General features: G+C 42.0%; 1 protein-coding gene and 1 long non-coding RNA gene across 11 annotated transcripts in view; one reads left to right on the top strand and one right to left on the bottom strand.

The window, feature by feature from the left end:
* Positions 1 to 720: 720 nt before the first annotated feature.
* Positions 721 to 20,372, top strand: part of LOC307207718 — a 41,180-nt gene continuing 21,528 nt past the window's right edge. The window contains exons 1-2 of the long non-coding RNA XR_013834792.1: positions 721 to 926; positions 2,114 to 2,310. This is a non-coding gene — a long non-coding RNA (uncharacterized lncRNA). The remainder of the gene's footprint in view (positions 927 to 2,113; positions 2,311 to 20,372) is intronic.
* DACH2 (dachshund family transcription factor 2) overlaps positions 9,534 to 20,372 on the bottom strand; it is a 324,276-nt gene continuing 313,437 nt past the window's right edge. For 5 of the 10 annotated variants that reach the window (XM_079961677.1, XM_079961670.1, XM_079961671.1 and 2 more), the window contains 2 exons: positions 20,173 to 20,270; positions 9,534 to 10,494 (listed from right to left, as the gene is read on the bottom strand). In XM_079961677.1, the coding sequence (XP_079817803.1) occupies positions 10,393 to 10,494; positions 20,173 to 20,270 (200 nt within the window). In that variant the 3' untranslated portion in view covers positions 9,534 to 10,392. Of the gene's footprint in view, positions 10,495 to 15,356; positions 20,271 to 20,372 lie in introns of those variants that run through there. The other 5 variants (XM_079961672.1, XM_079961673.1, XM_079961674.1 and 2 more) reach the window with 2 other exon arrangements.

Here is a 20,372-nt window from a genome sequence, read left to right as displayed (position 1 = left end):
TCATATGTGCATTAGGGCTTGGCAATATATTGTTCAAAATCAGTTTGAAGTTCACCCGGGAAGAATGGCAGATGAAAGTGATGGACTATATGGAATTGGCGGAAATGACTGGCAGAATCCGAGACCAAGGTGAAGAGTCTGTGGAAGAAGATTGGAAAAAATTTAAAGTCTATCTACAGAAACATTGTAAAATTAAGGAATGTTAGAAGGTTGTTGGAATGAAGTAATGTGGTTTTAGCAGAAATGATATAAAGGATTAGATTAAAATTGACTTTTTAATTGGTGAAAGACGTGAATTACAGTATAATAAGATAAATTATTAGGATAAAAACAAAGTTGGAAAGGATTTGCTGGAACATCTAATTGAACTAGAATACAAAAAAGGGAGGTGTGAGGAGGTCAAGGAAATAAGCAAAAGAAAGAAAGTTATGTAAAGGCTTGACTTGTTTTTCTTTTTTTTGTCAATTGTCTGTGTTTTTTCTGTCTTTTTTACTTTTCTTTTTTTGTCTTTTTATTCTTTATCGTAATTTTTAAAATTTGAATAAATACTATTTTTAAAAAAAACCAAAATCAGTTTGAAGTTCATATCATGATATCAGTTTCATGATTTTTGACCTGGCAAAATATTGTGAATCGTGTGTGTGTGTGTGTGTGCTTTGTAAAAAATTATGATGCGGGACATAATTTTTATTTTTAAATTATGATGCGTGACCCCCTTCATGGATCACTGCCTTGCTGTGGTGAAGGGGCTTGAATAACTCAGAGAAGCTATGAGCTATGCCGTGCAGGGCCACCCAAGATGGACAGGTCGTAGTGGAGAGTTTTGTCCAAATGTGATCCACCTGTAGCAGAAACCGGCAAGCCACTTCAGTATCCCTGCCAAGAAAACTCCATGGACAAAGACAACAGGCATATTGCCCACAAAGGTCCATATAGTTAAAGCCACGATTTTCCCAGTAGTGATGTATGGAAGGGAGAGCTGAACCTTAAAGAAGGCTGATCACAGAAGAATTGATGCTTTTGAATTATGGTGCTGGAGGAGACGCTTGAGAGTCCCATGGACTGCAAGAAGATCAAACCTATCCATTCTGAAGGAAATCAGCCCAGAGTGCTCACTGGAAGGATAGATCCTGAAGCTGAGGCTCCAATACGTTGGCCACCTCATGAGAAGAGAAGACTCCATGGAAAAGACCTTGATGCTGGGAAAGATGGAGGGCACAAGGAGAAGGGGACAACAGAGGATGAGATGGTTGGACAGTGTTCTTGAAGCTACCAGCATGAGTATGGCCAAACTGCGGGAGGCAGTGGAAGACAGGAGTGCCTGGCGTGCTCTGGTCCGTGGGGTCACGAAGAGTCGGACACGACTAAATGATTAAATAACATGATGCGGGACAAACCGTGAAGCCAGCCACTGACTCCACATAGCTCCATCCTTATTTCAGACACTGTGGTATATTAGTATGATGTTTAGCTGGTGATATATCATGAAGTTGAAAACCAGATGTCTCCCAACCCTAAACAGCACATTCCTCACCTGTGATTCCCAGCAACTGTTATTTAGAGTTAATACTGCCTCTGGTCCTAATAGGTTATCCTTGATAACCTTACCCACCCCAGATTTGTCAGATTCCCTTTCAAAGCCATTCTGTGTACAAAAATCCAGAAATGTTTTAAAAGGGAAATAATAGTGGCTTTCTACTACACCAGTTTCAATTTAGGGTGGAGGGAAACAGAGTTGGAAACAAAACCTGTTAAAATGAAACATCGAAATCTTGTGGTTCCCAACAAGTGACATTCAGATACATACTGCCTCCAACAGCGGAGGGAAAATGTAGGCTATGTCTTTTTAAGCATGGATTCAACAAGTTTCCCCAATAAGGGCATTTTATTTAATTTTTCCGGTTCTTCAATGCCTGGGAAGGACTGATAGAAGTGTAAATGCAAACAGCGTCCTTTTTTTTCTTTTTGCAGAACGATATCTCGTTTCAGAAAGTGGGTGTTTATGGAAAGTAAACTGCATTATAAAATTCAGTAAATGTAAGTGTGGCTTTTTCTGCTCTGGTATGAGACTCATTTCAACATATTTTTCTTTGGCTTAATATTTTTTTCTAAGTTATTGAAATTGTCATAAACATTCCTGGCCATTATTCAAGAAAACGTAATGGAAATCCGCCTAGCATAAAAGTTTTGGGCAGCTGATTTCTCCTTCAAATATTGTTCTGTGTTCCAGTTTATGTCCAGTTTACTGAATAACTAGCTGAGGGTGGGGAACTGGCCAACAATGCAATAGCACCACAGCTATTGCTTAAAGTACGGTAAGTCTTTGTATCCTTTCTAATTTATTAAGGAAAATATGTACACAGGGACAGAGGCATAGGACAGAGGCGGTGGGTGCGGTCTGCCCTGGGTGTCATGACTGAGGGGGGGGGGTGCCAAAATGGCAGGCAAGTGGGCGGCACACCTCGTGTCTGGCGGCGACAGCTCTTCTGACCCAGCGGCAGAGAGCAGCCTTCAGCTGTGGCGAGGCTCACACAGCCACAGCAGCTCCATTGCCGGGTCATGTCTTACCCAGCTGCGGAAAGCAGGAGGAGAGTGAGCAGCAGCTTCCCTGCCCCTCTCCTACCCTGAACTGTTGCGCATGGGAGGGCACCCTCCGCGCCCCTCGCCCCTTGGGAGCGCACCCTTCCTGGGAGGGGGGGCATATGCTCTGCCGCTGCACAGGAATTTGGGTGAGTTGTGTTGTGTTATTATGGCCCATATACTGCTATCGCTTTTGCCGATGTGATTCTCGAAGTTGTTGCTTTGTTGGTGCACTGATGATTGCATTTTTCTTTTGACTCTGTGGAAGGAATTCACCATAGCGCCTAAGGAGATCACTCTATCTGTGCAAACATTTTTGACCTCCCCTTCCCTTCCGCTGCATTCTGTTCTGAGGATACACCCAAGCCCCTGAGACAATTTTAGGGGGCAAGCGGGCACACAGGGGAGGAGAGTAGGGAGGGGAAAGTCTCATTGCGCTAGCAGAGGTCCTGGCATGAAGTGCTGCTGCAACAGGTCTTTGTAGACAATAATGAGCTATATGGACCAAGGAACTGACTCAGTATAGACTCATAGAATTGTAGAGTTGGAAGGGACTCCAAGGGTCATCTAGTCCAACTCCCTGCAATGCAGGAATCTTTTGCCCAATGTGGGTAGGACTACTCAAGCATTCCTGTTCTTGCCCTACCTTCTGGCTGTGTGATAATCAGGTGAGGAAAAACTGCATGATCAGTCCCACCTATGCAGTGCTAGCCTTTCAGTACAGTTGTACCTCTACTTACGTATTCCTCTGGATACAGAATCTTTGGGTTATGGCCACGGCAAACCCGGAAGTGTATACTCCCATGTTTTGCCGTGTGCGCATGCGCAGAAGTGCCCTGTGCCCCTTGTGCATGCAGAGAAGTGCTCAATTGCACCACACAAGGGCAGAAACACTCAATCGCACCATGTGCATGCACAGAGGCGCACCTCTATTTACATAATTTTCAGGGTGTGAATGGACCCCCAGAACGAATTAAGTTCATATCCAGAGTTGTCCACTGTACTAGTCAAATAGGCAGGGGTACATATTAAATACACAAGAGCTGACTGAAATCCATACAGGGGCTCTTCATAGTTGGATGTATGCTTTTCATGGAACCATTTTATAAACTGCATTCTTTAATAAGAGACTTCTCCTGTTCTTTGCTCGACTTTGCTCCACTATCTATCTAGTACTACGTTTTAGAGAGAGAAAATATTTTGTGTGTTTGTGTGTGTTACATTTTTATATGTTTGGAGTTAACAGCAGAAGGTTATGGAAGTAATTTCAGAGGGTTCTCCCCCACCCCCGCCACCCGAACTGTGTGGCTCTTTTCATATGTAATTATTCTCAGAGCACATTAGATAATGCTGCTGTTCCCACAGCTGTATACACATCTATAAATCATTAAGGAGGCAGTTAACTGAAAGAAAACTATAAAAGATTTGCATTACCCAGCAGAACCCAGCCTTAATTGACTTCCAGTTATTTACAATTAATTTTTCCATTTGGAATAATAACACATAACTTTCTTTTTCTTTTAAAATTATTTTAATGGTTTAGGAATAAGATGCTGACTTCTCATCAAAAGTTTATACATTAAGGTCCCTGCTGACATGCAGATGCTAGTTTTCTGCTTGTGTACAAAAGGCACATGCAAAAGCATTGTTTGCAAATACAACACATGCCTTTGTTTCAGTTTATACATTACCATAGGACAGGTGTGAATAACCTTTGGCCCTCCACATATTGCTGAACTACAGCTCCCATTATCTCTGGTCACTGGCCATGCTTGATGAGGCTGACGGGAGTTGTACTTCAGCAACATCTGGATGGCCAAAGGTTCTTCACACCTGCTGTAGGACCTTCATGTGATGGAGCAGAAGAGTAGCTTGTTCCATCCACATAAATGATGTTGATTTTCTGAACTGGAGTTTTATTATTCAAATTCCCAACCATGCAAAGGCCCCATTTGCAAGCTTGGTGTCCTTCAAAAGTTTTTTTTTTTTTGGGGGGGGGGATTGCATGATTCATAGTTTTAATAATCTACATTAGGTATGGGGGAATCTGTGGCTCTACAGATGTTGTTGTGTACCAACTCTCATCAGCCAGCATGGTCAAGGTCAGGGCTGATAGGAATTGTCCTGCAACAAACAGATCTGGGGACAGCCCTAATCTACACAAAGGAGGATAGGCAGGGCACACTGTTTCCTCCACAACACACTATGGCCCCAATCCAGCTGTATCCCCCCCCCACATTTTTGATGGGGTCTTTCCCAGTCCTTCCAGATGCCAGCAATTGAAACTGGGCACTTCAGCATGCTGCAACACATGTGCTCTGGCATTGAGCCACAGCCTTTCCACAAATGGAAAAGGAACATGGGAAGTGTCCTTATTCCAACGGAGTGGATCTGCCTAACTTAGTATTGTTTACATTGACTGGCAGTAGTATTCTAAGAGTTTCCAGCCAGTCTCCTCTCCAGCATTGCCAGGAGACGCCTGCAATGGAACATGGGACATTCTGCATGCAATGCACGCAGTACCCCCACTGAGCTCTGCCCCTTCCCCTATGTGAATTCATATCCTCAACCTAATCTAAAGGGGGTATCAAGTAAGTTCACTGCAGCTCAGAGGAAACAAAATGATCCAAGAGAAAGCACTCTCCCATAGAAGAGCTTTTCTGTTCTTTTAGTTTAGTTTTGGGGGTGGGGAATGAAGGGAGAGGATGGTGAAATTTTGCATGCTATAAAGGAAGTGAATGATTTCCTCAAAAACACTGAGCACAACTGGGGTGTTAGGGGATGAGTAGTACCTCTGGTGGGGTACACATTATGCTCCTTCTGGGGTAGTTTGTCCACCTTTGGTTCCCACCCAGCACTCAGCTCTCACCAGTGGCTCCTAGAAGCTGTCAGCATGTGACAGTGGCCACACCCTGGGAACAGCTTTGAGTGGCTGGCTGGACCAATAAAGGTAGCCGATGGGTCCCAAACCCTCAGTGAGTTAGATACTTCGTCTGCATGCAAAGACAGGCTCTGGTGGATTGAGATGAGACCAATAGTGGGTCCAATGGTCAAGAAGACGGTTTCTGCATGTGCTGCAGAAGGAAGTGAGGGGCCGACAGGGCTCATCAACCTGGGAAAGTAGCCCATCTAGAAGATGGAAAACTGTGCGCCTTGTGTGCCCCCTCCTGTCACCTTCCTGCAGCCAAGATGGTGCCAAACGTATTGCTCTGCTTTCCTTTGGCCCACACTAGAGAGGCCAAGAGGGGGTCTTGCCGCCTGGGCAGCCCAGGACCTCCATGCACACTGCCCAGGCTTGGGCCCTAGGGAGGACACTTCAGTGCTGCAGATGCCACAGTCTGACTTCACCCCTGGAGGTGCCGTCCATTGTCTCTCGAGACAGACAGATGCCAACAACAGCAGGAGATTCAAAACCAGTGGAAAAGGAAGCCATTGACTCAGAGACTGGACAAATGGAGGTGGTGGTAGAAAGGCTCATCAGTGGCTGTTAGGCATGTCCGTTAAATGAATGGGATTGCCATATTAAGGCAGAGGCAGTATGCTACTGAACACCTGCTGATGGAGGGCAATGAATGGGAGAAAACTTCTGCCTTCAGGCTGTGCTTGTGGACTTCCCAGAGGCCACTCAGGCACCAAATATCTGAAAGACCCCTTTGTTGCCCCACAGACTCCCTCACATGTTAACAGAGGGGGCCCTCCTGGCAGTTCCAAGAAGTTTGGGGGAAGTGGCCCAGGACAGGGCATTCTCTGTCACAGCTCCTAGGTTATGGTATTCCCTTATTACAAAGCTGCACCTGGCAACTTCATTATACAGTTTCATTGCATAATGAAGATCCACCTCTATGCCCTGGTCTTTACCACCTCAGATGTTTTTTGGAGACCCACCCTATTCCTATGGCTGTGATTTGTTTCAACATTGAGTTGTGTATCACCACTCTGGGACCTGCTGGTGAAAGGCGTGAAATAAACTCGATCACCATTCTCATCCGGTTAAACACTGTGTGAAGCAAGACCCTGGAATAGATAGGCTGGTGGCTTCATCCATCAGGTCTTATGTTCCTTGTTCTTACTCATGATGCAGATGTGAACACTGATAGTGTTGTCTTGTGGACATTTCTCTTGTTGGTCTTGAGAAGTATGTGTATGTGTGATTAAATAATGTTAAAAATTCATGATCTGGAGCCCCATGTGTGCTCTCAACCAAAACCAAGAGCTAAGGAAAGAAAATAGAAGCAAGAGGGAGGCAAACTATCAGAGCCAGTATATTTCTGAATGCAGTTGCTGGAGTGGAGAAAACTGTTGCACAGGTCCTGCTTGCAGGCACCAGGTTGGCCAGTGTAAGGACAGGACGTTAGACCTTTGGCTTGATCCAGTAGGACTCTTCCTATGCTCTCATATAAGGGATATAAAATGGAGGAGGAAAGGGAGGGAGGCAGTGGAAAGAGGGGCAACTAAGAGAGACACAGAGTGGCAAGAGCAGTGGAGGCTGGTTCATTAGCAGAAGTGGGGAACTGCCCCACCAGCCTTAACAAGATTGCACCTGCTTGCTTCTTACAGCCAGACCAGGAGCTCCTGTTTGTCTATTTCTTCCTCCTTAGTCTTAGTGTTTTCCTTGTAGAACTCAGCAGGGAGCAGAATGGGTGCAAAACTGGAATTAGTTGGCTCTGACTCCACTTAGAGTTGGTCTCTCTGCATTCTGCCCCATCAGTCCCAATGGGCACGCATGCACACACATGTAAAGAAGACAGAAGCCAACACTCTTAAATAGCAGAAATAACTCAATTATACATTGCATCTCGTCTTCCCTCTGAAGAACTTAGGGCTGTGAATCCATTTTAGCCTCGCAGGTTGCAAATTTGATATTCACAACTAGTCGGTGAGGTAGAGGAGGCTGGTAAAGCATGCCTGGCTCAAGGTTAACCAATAAATATCATGGTTGAATGGATATTTGAACTCTGATTTCCTCAACAGCTGAAGCTTGACTGTCTGTCCATTATGCCACACTTGCTCTGTCAATCAGTTCTGACAAAGTTGTTGTTATTGGTGAAATGCTATTTAACTGCATAAAAGTTAGGAACAAAACCTTGGGCACCTATTGTTTCGAAGGAGCTCATGCATACACCTCTCAACCTGGATGGTGAACATGATCTATGTCATGCATTATTTGAAACTTTTCCCTTCCCTAAACCTCATTTGCCTGTGCCTGACATTTAAAACTATTATTGGCAATTGTGCTTGCCAAGCTAGTATCAACATAGACCAGTCTTTGAGTGGGAAAAGGATGCTATGATCTCTTTCCTGAAGTTGCTTCAAAGGATAAATTCAGTTGTATGCTATAGTTTATTCTAATCCCCACCACCACCTTGGTAACACAAAAAACACAAAAGAAGCTATGCTGCATCAGACTAAAGCTCAACAGAGAACTCAGAATCCTGTTCTCAATTTGATCATCCAGATGCGCATCAGAAGTCTGCATGTAGGATGTGAACGGTGTCAGTATTCATAAAGAGTAAATATGAATCCTCTTTAATAAGTAAATACTCTCATAATTCAAGATCGCAATCAGTATATACCATGATGACTACTCTTGGTAGAGGACCGTCTTGATATGCTGCTTTTATTATCCGTATTTTAATAGATTTGCTTTTGTATTGCTTTAATTTTATTATAGTTTAATGACTTTTAAACTATTATAATGTAAATGTTGTTAGCTTTCTGTATTTTATCTGTGTTGTTTTAACCTTGAGTCCCAGTCTGGGTAAAAAGGCAGGATATAAATGTAACAGAAGCAGAAGCAGCAGCAGCAGCAACAGGATCCAGAAAGCCATGAATGCTATAGAAGCGATGGTACTTCAGATGTTGCTGAACTCCCTACTCCCATCATCCCTGAACTCAGTGTTAAGAAACTGAGATATAAAAGCTAGGAGCTAAATGGCACCTGAATCCTAGGTTATGGGTGCAATAATGGAATGTGTAGGTGCACTTTTTTAATAACCAGAATGCAAAGCTGAAAATGAACTGCAGCTAAAACATTATGTTCATTTTTCACATGGTCTAGTCCTTCCCCTGCCCACCCGCCTAAAATTCTTCAGAGAGTAGCTGGAAGTGGGGAGGCAGAGAAAGCTCCTCCTTTCCTTCCACTCTGCAGTCTGAAATCTTCAGCACAGTACTGCGCCCAGAGCTCCGAAAATGCTTGCGCTAATGAAATTCTGTCGCAAAATGCACCTAGAACAATGGGAGTTTTGAACACTGCCTGAAATGAGAGTTAAAATTGCTGATGCTTGCTTTTTCATATGATGTCCAGAATGAAAATCAATCCAGAAAATGTGATCAGTATCCACCGCTGCTCTTGTTTTCATTCCAAAAACAATACAAATGCTATGTGACTGATGACTTCCCCTGTCTCCCACCAGCTGCATTGTGTTTGCTTTGCATTGAAATGAATGGCGTCAGATACTGCAATCACCGTATTTTTCGCTCTATAAGACGCACCAGAACACAAGATGCACCTAGTTTTTGGAGGAGGAAAACAAGAAAAAAAATATTCTGAATCCCTCTTGCTGTTCTGGCTTCTGTGATAGCTGCGCAGCCTGCATTCGCTCCATAAGACGCACACACATTTCCCCTTTTTAGGAGGGAAAAAGTGAGTCTTAAAGAGCAAAAAGTACAGTAATCGCTTAAATAATTATGTGAAATTTTGCTGTGGCAGACAGCAAGAAAGTAACATTTTTGACGGAAACTGAATTGCAGCAGACTAGAAACAATGCTGCAATGAATATGGGCAGAATGAAAATCAATGCTTTCTTACATCCTTACCAAACACACACACACACACACACACGCAAGCAAGCAAGCAAGCAAGCAAGCAAGCAAGCAAGCAAACAAACACTGTTATGGCTTCTTCTCCCTTTGGCATTTCCCTTCTCCAACACTTAAAAAAAAAATTCAATCAATTTCCAAAGTCAAACAAAATGTTTTTAATACTGCTGTTTTTAGCAAGAACATTTTAACAAAGAATGTGTACTTTTAACTTAATATTGTACAACAGAGAAACTATACTTTAAGTTTTCTATTGTCTAATATTCTACTATATAGTCATCCTCCCCTCCCCCCATTCTTCTTGAAAGACCAAAAGCCAAGCGGAACTGAGAATAATAATAAGAATAATGTAAGAATAATAATAATAATGATGATGATGCTGCATCAATTTATAATCCCCTTATTACATCAGCTATTGTGGGTTATGTTCACACCCTCTCAGATTGCTCATCTAAGGAAAGGACAATTTTTACATCGTTATCGTAATAAAAAATGTACATACTTTTATCTTCGAAATGTATTATATATTGAGTTTCAGCTTCAGTAAACAAAGCTTAAATTTATAAACACAATTGAAACGGCTCTATGTTGAGCAGTTTCAGTGCTAACACTGGACCTGTAGGACATACAGCCAGTGAAAACCTTTGCGGCTTGTTTAATTCATTGTGCCATTGCTATACTGTAATAGCTAACTCCTTGTGGGGGGTGGGAAGTTAGTTATTTTGGGGAATCATTCTTGTGTGTGCTTAAGAGTTCTAGTATAACTTTTACCCCCTCCCTCTCTATCCTCTGGGGCCTAAAATGAATTGCTACAACAGGTTTGGTATAGTACAGAAAGCTTGAAAGAAGTCATAATATTTCTCAATGACATTTTGGCAGTTTTCAACACAGGAACAGTAAATTGCTTCACACTGTCCACATTTCAATGCTACCAATCCTGTCCTTCGCAGAACACTGAAGGCATCAAAGGTTAGAAGGGACTTCTTTCATGAGTTATATAGTCTTCAAATAGTGATCATTATATTTTCCCCATCCCACCCCTTCATTTTTACTGTCTTCAGTACATAATGGTAGGTTTGATGTATGCTCTGTTTTCTGGAAGAAAAAAAGAAGAACACAGCATGGTAATTACATAAATCTAATATTTGCACTTTTGAAAAGGCTGAGTTAAAATCAATATTTATGAATCACACACGTTTCAAATCTGCAAATGCAGGAATATCCTGATTGGCTAGAGTAAAAGTAAGACTTTGAGTACAGCAAGAAGTGAGACATGTACCATGGCAATTCCTTCTGAGTAAATATACAAACAATTATTTGTAAGGCTCTGTACAGATGGACATAGATGGTGAGCCTGTTGTGGATCCGCCTTCACTTTGCTTGGGTTAGACATACAACCTTCCTAAAAGAACTGAGGTCAGGAACAACCAATTCCTTCCTGATTCTGGCTGTGCAAAGTGCTGATTGGCTGGCCCTTGTGGAAGTTATGAACTCACTTCCCCTCCTCTGCATGGATCAATATAATAGTAATAGTAGTGATGATGGAGATGATGATGATGATGATAGAAAACAACGGACCAGCTTAAAAACATACCTAGGTGCAAAAATAAACATTTAACCTGCTAAACATATCCTCCACACCCATTTTTTACAGGCAAAGAAGCTTAGCCATATTGGGGCGGCGGGGGGGGGGGGGGTAACCTGTACTGGATTCAGAGTCAGGTATGCATGTCATTAGAGGAGCAAAAATGAATGGAAGCAGAATTCGCTCTGCAGCAGAAAAGCCTTCATTGGTTCCTGACTTTATACATCTGTCTTTAAGGGTTAGGCAAAATCACTAAGGGCTGAACTAGCCAAATAAGAGCAAAAGAGCTAGGCAGAACATTAAAAAAGAAGCTCTAGTAGTAGTAGCAGTAGTAGTAATAATTTATAATAATAATTTATTATTTATACTGCGCCCATCTGGCTGCGTTTCCCCCCAGTAAGACTCTAGATCCTTTCTAAGTTAATAAAAACAAAACTTTGCTAAATCCAAGGTGCTAGATAGTTCTGGTGGGAGGTCATGCACTTAAGATTCCATGCAAGACTTCAAGACCTCATCCAGCAAACTAGGAATCAATGACTAGTTTATGACCAATTAGATTTGTTTTTATTTTTGCTTTTTAAAAGGCTTAACATTTTCTTTTCTGCTTAAAAGTATGACAATAAGCAACAAGTCAGACCTTGATGGGGGGGGGGGGAGAGACTTGGGATAGGAGCCATACCTGGAAATATCTGCCTTTCCAGAGAGCCCAGGGAATCAGCACTGCCAGCATCTGCCCTGTTCTCTTTTGAGGGCACCTCCTCTTCAGAACCCTTCTCGGTGTGGGAGGGCACCCTACTACTACCACCTGTCAGAGACCATGCTGTGGAGGGCTGCACGGAGGAGGAATGGTGGGAGCCTCCCCCTCCCCCTGCTCCTGAGCTGGATCCTGAATCTTCCCAGGAGCAGGAGGACAGTATAGATTTGGAACAGTGGTTTGCAGAGGGGCATAGTTCAGAAGGCAGAAGCTGGGAAATACTGGATGGGGAACAGGTAGGAGAAGAAACACTGGGAGAGAGAGAGTTAACAGATCCACTGTCTCTGGAAAGCATTCCTCCACTCTCCCCAAGGTCAAGAAGAGCTGAGAAAGTGGCAGAAAGAAAGCACACAAAGCACAGAGGGTACAAGCTCAGATTTCAAGACGTAGAAGTGACGTGGATGAATAGGGATGTATGGGGGTGAGATTCTTAATTGGGAGCAGCACCATTCCTAGGAGATGGGTTCTTTATTCTCTTGCTGTGATCATTAAAGTTTCTAACTGGTAAAAAGATTCCCTTTTCCTTTGTTCTGCTTATCTACTGCCACAAGGGTGGGGTTGATTCCCTGAAGCCTGACACCACCAGACAGGACCTCCCTCCCTCCCTCCCTCCCCCACCAAAGCCAATGCCTGAGAAACAGAGTACAAGCTCTTTCAGTCGCAAGCTTCCTCAAAGCGGGTAGAGTTAAAGACAACCTCTTTGGTGCAGGACTATAAAAATCCAGTTGACTTTGGACTATTGCTGCAGCAACATCCTAACTTGCTGCTTTTAATGCCTTTACAGCCAGTCCATGACACCCAATCCACACAAGAGCTGACCGTGGTCCTGGTCTCCTGCAGCTGGCCTGCCTTGCCAGTACCAATGTGAGGTCCTAGACTGAAACAGCTTAATTTATTTTGTTTTTGCATATATTCTTGAATAAAACCTGGAATACGAAATTGAGAGACCTAAAAAGGTGTTGAGTGAATCAAGTGAATACTTCCATTAGTCTACAAAGTGAATTAAGCTCATCACATGCCCAATCCATCTGCAAGAGGGCATATTTTAAAACATAAAAGACTGCATTACAAATCAGCATGGTTAGTAAATCAATATCTTCTCCTGGGATTGGGAGGAGAAGCCACTTCTATCACCTTTGTTTTCTGCATTCCTCTTTATCTGGAAAAGCAAACAGACACCAAGCTCTTTTCTTAATGATAAGAAATATGCTGTTTTAAGTTCAGGCAGTGGTGGTGGGGGTAGGGGGGGAGTCTACGGAGAGCCAAAAGGAATGCAAATCTATATTCCTATTAGTCTTAGAATACATTTAAAGTCCAAACAGCTGCACCAGCAACTACTGCTTTTGGAGGCTGTAGGAAAATGATCAACCCAACCGGCATGTGTATAATGTTGACATATCTCCCATTACTGTTTTACATATGCCAATACCAAATCTTCATAAGGAAAGAACCTGTATTGACCGGCTAACCGACACAGATCCTTGGAGCAATCACCAAGTTTTGCTACATTTCAATTTTGAAATGCATTTCAGCTATAATATGAGTGATTTATCATTTAACGGGAGCTGTCAAAGTAAACTCCTAGATAAAACAAAAACATCTGGAACTATAAACAGCCGAGTGCAGGAGCTGAATTTTAATCCACATCCAGCATGTTCACTCTATTACAAACAGGAAACAGCTAATTAGTAATTGAATGTTTCATGTTTTTAAGAGGGCTTGTGCTTTCCAAACAGTGATGATCTAATATGGAGCTTGGACATAAACATGAATAAATACCAGGGACAAATGATTGCCAGAGGAATGTCCAGGAGCCTGGGAACCTCAAAAAGGATGCCAGGAGAACTGGACTGTGGAGGTCTTTATAGTGGCGCAACATTACTGCCATGAGATCCACAGGGGCTTGGGCAAATTGTAAACAATATTTCACATAAGTGAAGAGGGCTCCTTTCCATGAGTCACAGGGCCCAGAATGGAGTCTAACAGCCATGGGGCAAGGTCACTTATGGTGGACAATGGTAGGTCAAGGGTATGGCCTTTATAAAGTATATAGAAAGCAGATTTTACAGAAAAATAATGAACAGATGATGGTAGGCAGATAATGGATATATTCAGATATCATGACAGACCATGGTTTATTGCTCTGGGAATGAGCCTATTCTCTGTTAATCTGGGCCCTGCTAGGCATGAGGGCACAAGCCATTTCAGCAAGCTTCACCCAACAGCAGAGTAGCCATGATGGATCAAAATGGATGACAAGGATGGGAAAGTTCAACTCTGGTCCACTCTGCGAAGGCTGCTTGGAACTGTTAGCCAGCTCTCTCAGTGACAGTCATGTGAGACCTTGGCATCTTGGAAAAGCACAATGTTAGCACAATAAGATGCTAAAGAGCACAAAAAAGAAAAGAAAAATCTAACAGTGCTTCCAAACATTATTGAAAATAGAATGTGCTGGGATGAGTTGGATAGACCATGATCTTAATTAAGCAATGCTGGACAAGAATGGAGCCCAGATACACTTTCCCCTAGTTAGATTATGGACATTCAAGGTCTACAACTCACGTAGCTTGCCTACGCAAGTCAAGTAATGATGGAAAAGATGGGAAATTATGTTCCATTTCCTGATCAATGCTGCACGAGAAACTACTTTATCCCTTATATACCCAGTAGGTCACTGCAGTCTGTGGGAGAACTTCTCCTTCAAGTCCCAAGTGCACCAGAAGCCGGATCCACAGTAACTCAGAGCAGGGCTTTCACTGTGGCTGCCCCTGTTATGTGGAACAGCATTCCTGTTGAGATATGACAGGCAACCACTATCTGCATTTTCCAGAAACAATTGAAGACAGTTTTGTTCCAACAAGGTTTCTCAGCCAGATGACTGGGTCTCTGCCATGGGGGTCTACTTGATATTAATTTTTAAAACAATTGTTTTTAAAGCTGTTTTAATTGCATAGAATCATAGGATTGTAGTGTTGGAAGGAACCCAGAGAGGAATCTAGTCCAACCCCTGCAATGCAGGAATCTCAATTAAAGCATCCATGACAGATGGTCATCCAACCTCTGCTTAGAAACCCCCAAGGAAGGAAAGCCCACCACCTCTTGTGGGAGTCTGTCGAACAGCTCTTCCCGATGTTTAGTTGGAATCTACTTTCTTGTAACTTGAATCCTCTGGAGCAAGAGAAAACAAACTTGCTCCATCCTCCTCCACATGGCAACCCATTAGATATTTGGAAATGGCTATCATATCTCCTCTTAGTCTCCTCTTAACCAGGCTAAACATATGCAATTCCCTAAACTGTTCCTCATGTTTGGTTTCCAGACCCTTGAACATCTTGGCTGCCCTCCTCTACAGACACTTCAGCTTGTCAACATCCTTATTAAATTTTGGTGTTCACAGTATTCCAAGGCAGAATTTCTATCTTCCATACCTTATCCTCATTTCTGTGTTTCTCAGCATGCCTAGCATTTGGGAATAAAGTTCATTGTTGCCCAGGCAGAGCTGAGAGGAAGCACTTAATGAAGAGCTGAATAGGTAGCAACAACGAAAGAAGGAAGTGATTCTCTGCACATCATTATTACTGATGTTATTATTAACAATATATTATAAATTGCTCTCAAAGTGATGTAAACCCCCCCCCCCAGTTAATGCTATTCTATGCTGCATCAACAGAAGTATAGTGGCTAGATCAAGGGAAGTAATAGTCCCACTCTATTCTGTGTGATAACTAGGTGGGTTGAAGGATGATAGGAGGCGAAATCTTCAGTTAAGAGTCGGAAATAGCAAGCTTAAGATGCTCATTCAAATGACTCTGATTGCTTTGTCAATGTAATTATAATGCTATTATGCCATTCTCAACCCGTATTATTTTCTAAGTACCATATTGCTATCTTTCATTGCTTTATGTTGCCAAGTTCCGTTTCAAGTTCAGAGTATCATTATCTTCCATATGAAGTTAATAATATGCTTTGAACGGAGCACTGCATGTCAATAAACTGATGGATATGTTTCAGTTATAATCTTGAGTCTGTGGTATTTATCACTGGATATGCACCATTCCCTAATTCTCTGGTTTGCCAATGTGCAACTTTGAACTCTGATCAGATCACCAAATTAGCAGCCCCCTAACCCAGTTTGTTAGGAAGTTTGGAAACTTTTGCTTCTGGTTTGATTTAACCACAGTTCAGCAGTACATTGCATGCCCAAATTGTGATTAATCTATGGTTTGTTGAAACCACAGTTTGAAGCAAATCATAGTTAAGATCATTTGTCAGGTTTGGATAATACAGCAAGCCATAATTAACGGAAAACAGAAACAAAAGCTTCCAAATGCCTCCTTGTAGCCACACCAGCTAAGATCATTCCATTATGACAAACCATTGTTTATTGTGATGTCTAGATGCAGCCCGTCAGTGTTATGTAGTAACAATTTCACATTAGCTGATATTAAGTATACAGGCTTTGTGTCACTATTACCACTATTTACCATTGCCTTGCTTGCAGAACACGGACGCATATCTGTGAGCAGCCCATAGAACATACAGTGGTACCTTGGGTTAAGAACTTAATTCTTTCCGGAGGTCCATTCTTAAACTGAAACTGTTCTTAACCTGAGGTACCACTTTAGCTAATGGTGCCTCCCGCTGCCACCATGCCACCACTGCACGATTTCTGTTCTCATCCTGAAGCAAAGTTCTTAACCTGAGGTACTATTTCTGGGTTAGCAGAGTCTGTAACCTGAAGCGTCTGTAACTCGAGGTACCACTGTACATTATTAGGTGACAATGCAAATGTAAAAGATGTTGATGATAATCAATGTCACTGTGTAGGGAAAGAATGATTGAGGGAGTTGGGTTTGTTTAGCCTGGATAAGAGGAGACTGAGAGAATATATGACAGCCATCTTCAAAGATCTAAAGGGCTGTCACATGGAGTAAGCTTGTTTTATTCTGCTCTGAAAGGTAGAATCTGAACCAATGGATTCAAGTTACAAGAGATTCTGACTAAATGTCAGTAAGAACATTCTGATGGTAAGAGTTGTTCAACCGTGGAACGGACTCCCTTGGGTGGTGGACTCTCCTTCATTGGAGGTTTTTAAGCGGGGTTGGATGGCCATCCATCAGGGATGCTTTAACTGTGATTCCTGCATTGCAAGGGGGTTGGACTAGATGACCTTTGGGCTCCCTTCCAACTCTACAATTCTGTGTTACTATGATTGTATGCCTTTTCATCAGGCAAATATTTTTCTTTACTTTCCCTGGGCTTTTATAACTTGAGGAGTTTTACTCCATTTGATTTTATTGCTCTTTTTGTCCTACTTATTTAATTGTGGTGAGTTTTATTGGGGCTTGTATTTTTATTGATATGAGTTTTTTGTTGTTGTTAAACCACCATCGGAGTTATTGCATTTAAGAGTTGCATAGGTGTTGACTTTGAGATACAGATAGATGTTCAATCTGAGACTCACACATTCAAGAAGTACCTTGACGCTGCACTCATTCAATAGGGTGCATGTGGGAACCAGTCCTATGATATTATGCCTACTACCTTATTTCCCACTTCTTTCCCTTTCCCAAATCCACCAAAATCTTTTTCATTGTTCAAGCTTTGTGCAAACTGGTTGAATAAGAAAAGAAGCTAAGGTCAAAAATTCATCCTGTATGGAATGTTCAGGACCTATTGATGTTTCCATTTTATAGCATTTTTTACTGTATTACATAGTGAAGATTTTAAATAAATCTTTGGGCCATAAACGTATTATTTTATTAGGTTTATCCCATAATCAAATATTCATTTATGTGGGCTTCATTCTATTAAAAAATGAAATTAGACAAAGGTGAGCCAAACTGTGGATTTACAGTAGTTTAAAGCATAATTTAATTCTCTAGGGATAATATTGACAATATAAAAAGGGTATAAATGATATTCCCTAACACTAAAATATGCTTATGAGCCCCCAGTGCATGATAGGCTGTTTTACAACCTACCGTGAAATGCATGACTGCCTTAATAAGCAAGACATTTAGAAAGGGTTTTCAGACCCAGTACATTGTGTAGCATGAATAAAGATCTCACAATTTTGCCTGTGAGCCAAATCCTATGTTAATGATGGTAATTTCCCCTTTGGATGATATTTTCTTTCCTAACAGGGTTGTTATTTCATAGTATAGATGTCTCCCTCTGTTCTATATTTGGTATCATGGAAGAAAAAAGGGGGGGGGGACTCAGTAATTTTGGAGGTGGGACTCTTCATAGCAATCTAGGAGGCTGTCTTATACCTAGTCAGAGCACTGGTCCAGTAGCTCACTACCATCCACACTCACTGGCAGCAGCTGTGTAGGGCTTCAGGCAGGGTTTGTTCCTCAGCCTTACCTGCAGGTGCCAGGGACTGAACCTGGCACCTTCTGTGGGCAAAGTAGGTGATCTTACCACTGTGCTGCAGCATTCCATTTAATTCTCAGTGCATGCTCATGAGAGCACAGTAACTGGCTCATTTGATGTTGCTCAATCAAATTGCTGGCATTGTGGGCACATGCACACAACAGATTTTTACATTTAGTTTCTAATTTTGTGAATCTTGCCCCAAAGCACAGCTTCTATAGGCCAGTTCTTATGCTCTCTAGGGACTTGAAAACTTCAGAATGTAAGTGGCAGGACTGCATGTTTGAATACACTGCTGTGTGTTCAAATCTCTCCCTACATGTAGAGTTTTGGCGATTAAATGCCAAGCAAGCAAATAAATAAATGCTAGGGAGAAAAGCTCTGCTCTTGTCCTTGATAGTCCTCAGCGAGGACCAATAAAAACTGACCAATGAGCAAACTATAATGCTAGACTGTACCATTTCTGAAGGAGGGGGTCCCACATATTTGAATTGTTCCCCTTTACTTAGGTCATACAGTAATTTAGTGAGAAGGGGGTTTAGCAAAGCATACTAGCTGATTGGTGCTCTAACTCTATTCCAGATTACATACAGTAAAAACTGGAGCTCTCAAGCTTCAGTCTCATCTTCACCCTTTTCAAGATGTACAAAACGTTCCCCCTTCCAGTGATTCTTCAGGATGGGGTGGGAACAGAGACAAATAGTTTGCCAGTTCTGTTTCTGCCACTGGCAACACTGGTGGTACCCCATGTTGATGAGAGGCACCCGTTATTTCTTTTAGCTGCACAATGCAACATGAGAGCAAGAGCAAGAAAGCAATGCCCTCACTCTGATTTGGTTTCATGATGAGCCAACAAAGCCAATTCAGAGTGAGGACAATAAAATGGTTTTGTGATGATATCATGAAGCCAAACCAGAGTGAGGCTCATATTTTCTGCTGCAACTAAAGCAAAACATGGATGCTGAACAGTGGCAGGGAATGTGGTTACTGCTGCTGCCAGAACTACAAAGTGGTGGCAAAGAAGGGATACCTCCCACCATTCTAACTTTCAATTTCAAAATATTCTATTTCAGAAGATTCTGCTCAGTCCTTCTTTTAAGGTCTCACTGATTTTGTCAAGACTTTCCAAATGAAATCACTGGCCTCTAAATGTGCTCAATTTAATCACCCAACAAGTTTGCTGTTATTTTGTTTTTTAAACGTGAAGATTTTCATGTTTTCTGTGTTAGTACATCTGTAATATTAAGGAGTATTAACTCTTATTTTTATAGAAGAAGAGAAAGATGAAACACTAGCATGGGTTATTATTTTCCTCTTTTTTGCACCTACAGGCTCTTACTAAATGAAATATAATAATATACAAAAGTTAACTAAGGTATAAACATGCAAAAGGAGAAGTCTCCCTGCGATCATAAAATGATGTTATTTTCTGTTCAGCAGTTCATGTTACTGCTGTTCATGCTAATTAATTAAAGGAGCTGTTGCTGTAATGTGCAAACAGGGAATCTGAGAAACTGAGAGGGCTTTTAGGTCTCCGAGTGAAGTTAAGTCAATCTGGGTGCGAGCAATCAAACGTAATGAAATCACATGTCAGTGCTAAGCTTGCAAAAACTGTGAAGTTTGACTGGGGAGTAAAAGGATTATAATTAGATTTCCAATAGGATAATAACTAAATGGCAGAAAGCAGTAAAGAGAAAATATTACTTTGTTAGCTAATGGTGCTGCTGTTCGAGCTTCAGTTTTTATCAGCACCGCTTGTAGTTGTGCTAATTTAATTTGCTTTTATCAGCAAAAAATGTACCACTCGAACGGTACTTGAATGTCATTTGCAAAAATCATTGATCTGAAGGTGCACTTAATGACACCCAGTATGTTTATTTTATGGGAAACGGAGATTGGTTGATAAAAATTGGTTGATGCACCATCCCTGCAATTGGCCCCGCAAGTGAGTTATGGCAACTGAAACAGAAGAACATTCAAATGTGAATCTTTTCTTCGGCTTTACAATGCAACTGCCTGCTGGACGCCCACACAAGAGTGAAGAGTTAAGACTTGCATGCTGAGGAAACAGTGGTGGTTTCCAAGGGCAAGACCGGCCTGAGAGATTTTGCTGCTTGAGACAAACGATATCTGGAGGGCCACAGGTGGAGAAATCTGTGGAGAAATCTGTATGATTAGAATTTCAGAAGCATCTTTAGGGCTGTGTAGGCTTTGTTCCCATTAATTGCTAGCTTGCTGGGTTAGAAACGAAAAAAG

The sequence above is a fragment of the Podarcis cretensis genome, assembly GCF_951804945.1.
Source record: "Podarcis cretensis genome assembly, chromosome: Z".
NCBI classification, from domain to species: Eukaryota; Metazoa; Chordata; class Lepidosauria; order Squamata; family Lacertidae; genus Podarcis; species Podarcis cretensis.
Note: the sequence above shows the minus strand (reverse complement) of the source record. Positions and strands in the feature narration are given on the sequence as shown.